This window comes from Salvia splendens, chromosome 7 (assembly GCF_004379255.2).
Source record: "Salvia splendens isolate huo1 chromosome 7, SspV2, whole genome shotgun sequence".
Classification (NCBI taxonomy): domain Eukaryota; kingdom Viridiplantae; phylum Streptophyta; class Magnoliopsida; order Lamiales; family Lamiaceae; genus Salvia; species Salvia splendens.
The window spans coordinates 16,806,356-16,813,226 of NC_056038.1; the positions used below are offsets into that span (position 1 = coordinate 16,806,356).

Genomic DNA, 6,871 nt, shown 5'->3' on the forward strand with positions numbered 1-6,871 from the left:
TCGTAGAATTTTAATGCATGTTTTAGAAATTTAAATATTTTTCTTGTGAATTTGAAGTTTTTAATTTATTTATCAATTATTATATTAATAAAAATTCAATATATAATTTGTATATATAATATAAAATTGAAAGTTATTTTTTAGTTAAAATTAATCAATAAAATGTCGAATTAGGAGTAAAAAAATAGAATAATAGAAACTTTATCGGGTTTTCGGGCCAGCCCATCGGGTTTTCGGGTCCGGCCCTAATGGGTTGCGGGTTAATCGGGTGCGGGCTAATCGGGTTTTGATTTTATCGGGCTAGAAATTTCCAACCCTAACCCTATAAATTTGGCGGGCTATTCGGGCCAGCCCACGGGTTACGGGCTACATTGACATCCCTAGATACAACATACCAAATATATTTCCATCATTGACTAATGTCAAAAGTTAAAAAAGGAAAAGAAAAAAATTAAAAAAGAAAAAATAAACATCATGTGGATATGGAAGGTTAATAGTTAATACCCCTCACCATACTACTCTTTTCACACGTTTTGTCAAACCTATTTATAATATACCTTAAATATGTATATAAACATATCTTGCGTGCCCAAATTTGGTCGTCTCCATCCAACGCCTGTGCAGTTTTTTTGGCTGTTGAATGGAGGCTGAGCAGGTTAGGGAATAGGCACGCCATTAAAACAGCTGGAAGAATAGATTAGTCGATCCATCCCCATACGATTGAAGATCAGCAGGTCGAACTAGTGCTCTGCACAGAGGGCAAGTTCTCTCTCGTTCGAACCTGAAAGCAGTTGTGACCCTGTGAGTTCACTTGCGTGATAATATGGAGTGAAAATGTTAAAAGAATCAACCAATGCAGACGAGAAGAACATGAAAACAAATTAGGTATGCTCGGGACAACTCTGTATAACTTTTAAAGCGTGTATCCTTTTACTGGAAGATGTATTAAAGAAATTTAAGAAACACGTAGACAATTTGCAGCTTCAGTCAGCAGCTGAGGCGAAATGAAGAATATCAGTGAGAGCAAACTGCATTCCATAATAAGGTGCTGAATTAAAAATGGGAAAGAAAACAAACCATTCTGAAACACAATCTTCACAGAAAATATGCTTGCAGCGTAGCAAAATGGGTGCATGCATCTTCTCCTGGCATATGGCGCATAGGTCTCCAGCCGCATTTACCTAAAGTAAAATAAATCATAAGGTTTTGCCAATTCAAAATGCATCTTCCCGTATCTTGACTCCTCAAACACAACAGGAACCGAATGAGATTAGACCAAAAGTTCAAAGTGAAAAAACCAATGTTATCAATCTCGTATGGCGGCTTATGGCGGTTCGCCTAAAAACCGCCACAGGGATATGGCGTATTAGTATGGCGGATATGGCGGTCAATAATTAAATAAATAAAATAAACTTATATATTTATATATAATTCAGAAATTAGAAAATAATTAAAATATAACATTTAAAACACTTTAAACAATTAATAAAGTATAAAATACAACTCTAACCTCCATGTTTCTTGCATAATGCCCCATTCCTAAATACAGTACACATGCAATGTTGTCAAAAGTCGGATATGGCGGTGCTATGGCAGCGACATGGTGCTATGGCGTTTCCACCACTGAACGCCATGCCATAGCGCCATGGCGCCGCCATATCCGCTATTTGATAACATTGGAAAAAACATATCAGAAGATAATATAACTCCAGAAACGAAATTGAGTGCTTGCCAATAGAAAACAGGGTAAGTTATAGTCAACACCCACTCAAAATAACAATGAAATAAAAGGGATCACCGCACTAAGTATTATAGAAATCAGCTTCACCAAAACTTGCTGCATTGCTCCCATCTTGTTTCTATCTTTTCTAGTCTTAGAATTTAAAAGGCAGTACGCAAACGTAAAATATTCTGCAAAATTTACTATATTCTGCTTTCTCTAGAATTGGCAATGAAGAAAATTGAAGTATTTGTTTTATCAGCAGAAATGTCATCAGTAATTTTTACCTGTTCTGACGTTGCAACAGATCCATAATGGATTTCCTTTCGGGATAATGCCTTTAAGGATGCAAAGAAAGATTGAACCTAATAGGGGGAGAGAGGAATAAGTCCAATCTACAGACTCAAGTATTATTAGATAAGTGAAAAGGAATTGGGATTGACTTACTTTCTCAACAATTGATGTTAGCTTGAAAGTTAAATAAAGTCCGGTTGTTAATGATGAAAAGAGACTCCCGTATGTTTTGTTCAAGAAGAATCTATACCATACAGGGGTTGGTAACAAAGCACGATACAGAAGCAGTGCATATTCGATCAGAGTTAACATTTGCCCCTGAATCATGAAAACATTACTAATAGCCGTAAGTTATTTACATGACATCAGTTGATAAAATAAAAATTACTATATGTTTCAAAACTGTATACCTGTCTACGGAAATTGTGTCCTCTACCATTCTTATAATACATTAGCAGAACCAGCTTCACAGCCATTGCTGCCTGACGTGCCATTATGTCTGATCGTATCAAAATCCAAAGTAAGTATGGGAATATTGGAAAACAATAATTCTTTGAGTCAGTAATGAAGTTTTTAAATATTCCAGTATATTCTAAATACCATGCATGCACCACTTAGACAGCAAGCAAAAATTATAGAACCACAAATCAATTTTGACAGCCTATTCTTGAAATTCCTTAAGTCATTATAGGTACACAAACAGCTGTTCTTTAGCGAATCAATAACTAAGTAATCTAAAACAAAAGAACATTATGACTTCAAGAACAAGCAAATTTCAGAAAAGCTTCCATCTCTAAAATAGTAATCAAATTAGCAACTAGCGCACGTGCATGCAAGAGAGAAAGACAGAGTGGGCAATAACCAGGGGACAAAGTCGTACCATTAACCAGGATGACAAATATAGCGTGCCAGAAAGGTGGGATTGCCTTTGGAGGAATCATGAGTAGTGGATAAAAAAGGTCGTCCTTACGATGCCACCAGTATATTCCAAAGATATGAAGCATGAAGAAGAACAAATAACCAACTAGGACGCTCATCCTCCTTTCTCCCTGCAAATGCAAATTTAAGGTCTTTGTTTAATTTCCATTGCACTTTTAAGAAAATGAGAGTATTTATCAGCATCACTTTATATTACTGCTATAGTTCAGCTTATGGAACATGAATCCCACCTTTAGAGCAGTTTGCTTCCGAAGAATGTCATTGGACTTCAATAAGATGGCAGTGGAATAAATAGTAACAGCAAATCCTGAAATCCAACAGGAAATTCGGATGACAACAAGAACAAGACAGCACTAAAAAGCCAAAACCAGATACAAATGCTATATGGATATCAAGTTTGTTTTATTTGAAAGTGAGTAGATTATAGATTGCTATAACTTTGTATAAAACTTGCATTTTTGTGAGTATCAACTACATCATAGTCTCCATTTATTTTCAAAAACTAAAGGTACACTTGAAATTCATCTCATATTTGTGTAAGGAAAAGAAGTTACACATCTATAATCTACATACCAATTTATTTACAAGTTTGTTAATCACATTAAAACCTCCTCCGTATAATACACCCGCGTTTACTAACCAGCAAATAAAGAAGTAGCACAAAGAACTAACATCAGCAAGAAACACAGGTCTTAAGCATCATTAGAGCCTCGAGGCTAACAAAACATGTAAAACCTATCATCAATTATCAGAAAACCCAAGTAGGATTTAGTAACTAGTAGTATGTTCCTATATTTATGCATTTCTACATTCCTCTCCTAGTTTCTTTCTTTAGGCATTTTTCCCATACTTTCTCATGTGATAAATCTCCTTTTGATGATTGATCTGGAACCGAGTTTTCTGAAGGGGTTGAGCTGGTGCTCAAAAAGATCGGTTTGATGTTCCAAAAGACCAAAAAGTCTAATTATTCTACTATAACCATATAAATGAAGTCCACCAAAGAAGAAGCTTCCTGACCAAAAAAGGGTGGGCAGTTCTTCAACACAGACAGAACAATGGACTGATTAGAAAGAACAAAGGTTGATATGGGTTTTTGCAGTCATGTGCTTGAAATTGTTTCACGAGTGACGAGACTTTTGTTTTTCTTATCCAATGGAGCAGGACATGGCATGAGTTAGAAACTTATATGATGGTTGCAAGTCCTTCCTCTGCAACTGTGTCATCACAATGTGATGTGATGGACAATTCTCAAGTGGAGATTCAGTTTCTAGTTTGTTGCAAATCTAACCTCTCAAGCCCCTGCTACTGAAGAAAGAAGACACTTTCCTGATAGTCGTAAAATGAATAAACAGCATCAATGTTAAATAACACTATAGAGCCTATTACTAGAACAAAAGTATCAGCCACACAAACAACTGATGGCAGCCTTTCTAAGTTTGTTTCAAATCTAACCTCTCAAGCCCCTGCTACTGAAGAAAGAAGACACTTTCCTGATAGTCGTAAAATGAATAAACAGCATCAATGTTAAACAACACTATAGAGCCTATTACTAGAACAAAAGTATCTGCCACACAAACAACTGATGGTAGCCTTTCTAAGATATCAAGAACTAAGCTAATCAGTGTATGCATCTAGCAAACAATCCCCATCCACGAGAAAACATTACACGCCGACATCAGAAAGAAAAAAGAATTAATGCTATGAATGTCCCAAAGAATTAATGCTATGGATGTACCTTATCAACTACTAACAATTCAACCAACATTTTAGCCTTATCAATATATTCTCAACATAAAAATCTTCATCACTAAGCATCACAAAAATAAAATATACCACTACTATATTCATAGCTTTTCAGATGTGATCAAAACAATAATTCATACCTTGCAAGTGCTGGCGGATGAAAACAACCAACAATAGCAAGGAAAACGGAAGAATCTGCTCAATCCACCTGGCCGCCTGCTGTATATCGTATCTCTGGTACGAGGATCCTTCCCTATTACTATTAACATCACCCGCCGCACTCCGATTAACATCATCACCCCCAACCGCGGACTCCTCCGCACCCAATCCCGCCACATTCTCCCCATTACTCGCAGCTCTATCCTGCTCCCCGATGATCCGAATCGAAACCTCCCCACTGTTACTGCTATTGCCAGAATTCCCACTGCCACTGCCACTAGCTTCATCGCCGCCGTCAACGGGCTCCGGATTTTGAGCAATTCTGTCCGGTATTAGAGGTAGGGCTTGAGAGTAGCGGTATTCGGGTCGGACCCGGAGCAAACCGGAGTATTCAATTAGGGATGAAATCGGGGAGCGTAGGAACCGGATTGAGGGGAACTGCAGGATTTGGCCCCCTCCATTGCTTGGCGACGCCGAATCAATATTCGTAGCTTCAGAACTTGATATTTCCATTCCGAAAAATTAAAAGAAACGCACAAATCTGAATTTAAAGCAAACAGAATTGATCGATTCTTGTAGAGGAAGAAGAGGAATAAATTGAAGAAAAGTCAGAAGAGTGAGAACTGTGTGCAATAATAATTTAGAGAAAATCAGTATATGGAAACAAACAAACATCCAAATCCAATTATATAAACCATATTAATCAATATGCAGTTTAATAAATTAATCAATATGCAGTTTAATAAATTAATTAAAAATAGTGGCGAAGATGGAGTAAGAATTATCTGGGGGAGAAGAGGTCCTAAAATGGCTGAGCTAAATATTTTTATTTATTATAAATATATTGATGATATTTATTTTATTTTTTGATTAAGAATTGAGATAACGTGTTACCTAAAAAGTTTAATTGGCGTTTGTGATTTTTGGCCATTTTGTCAACAGAATTAAATTGAGTTTGTCAGAGCTAGAAAAAATTGAAATTAATTGAAGTTGATGCTACGGTATTCTATAGTATTGTTTCAGTGCATTGATATCATATGAGGTTTAGTGTGGCTGCGTATCGTCTCAAACAATACACTACCATAATTAATTGGGTCGCTCTCTTACGTCTATGAAAAGAATATTAACATAAAAATATATATATTCATGTAGGATAAAAATATGCATAATGAAACAAAATTAAAGCTAGGTTCTAATTTAAATATATATATAGTTTTGCATATATCAAAACCATATATATACATAGGGTTGTGAATTGAGATTTTTTAGCCTAATTGAGAATTGAGATACATTATGAGCCACTCATTTTTATTAAATGAGTGGTCCAGAATTTGCCACATGGAAAATATTTTTAGATTAATTAATTATGAAAAGGCAGAATGGTAATTTCATGGTACATTTTATTCAATAAATATTTTTTAAATTTTAATTTTTAATTTTTTAAAAAAAATTTAATTTTTTTTTAAATTTTTAAATTTTTTTGTCAACTAAATATACAATTCATGTCAACCACACACATATAATGTCAACTACATATACAATTCATGTCAACTACACACATAATGTCAACTATGTGTACAATCTATGTCAACTACATATACAATTCATGTCAACTACACACATAATGTCAACTATGTGTACAATCTATGTCAACTACATATACAATTCATGTCAACTATACACATATAATGGCAACTATAAGTTGTTGACATTTGATGTGCAGACTATTGACGATAATACCCCCAAGTTGACATAATCTACTTGCAGTTGACATTTCGAAAATGTTGTGGATGAGTGTGACTCATGCTAATTTTGCAATCAAAATGTCACCCACAAGTGTGTGGGGTAAGTAGCACGTGATAAGCTAAAATTATCGATCCACGAAGACTAAAAGTCGGTTTGAGTACTATGAAGCAACTTTGAACACTATTTAGACTAATAAAAAGGGTTTTGGTTTTCTTAAACTAAGAGCTAAGAACAAGTAAACAATAAAGGTAAATTAACTAAGTAAGCAAA

General features: G+C 35.2%; 1 protein-coding gene across 1 annotated transcript; it reads right to left on the minus strand.

Moving 5' to 3' along the window:
- Window positions 1-381: 381 nt before the first annotated feature.
- Window positions 382-5,625, minus strand: LOC121811659 (E3 ubiquitin-protein ligase RNFT1-like). Its single transcript, XM_042212547.1, has 8 exons — window positions 4,837-5,625; window positions 3,184-3,260; window positions 2,895-3,063; window positions 2,425-2,513; window positions 2,168-2,332; window positions 2,008-2,085; window positions 1,078-1,181; window positions 382-781 (listed from the first exon to the last, which is right to left on the minus strand). The coding sequence occupies exons 1-8, from the start codon at window positions 5,366-5,368 to the stop codon at window positions 676-678; spliced, it is 1,320 nt and encodes a 439-aa protein (XP_042068481.1). The 5' UTR covers window positions 5,369-5,625; the 3' UTR covers window positions 382-675.
- Between the last annotated feature and the right edge of the window lie 1,246 nt (window positions 5,626-6,871).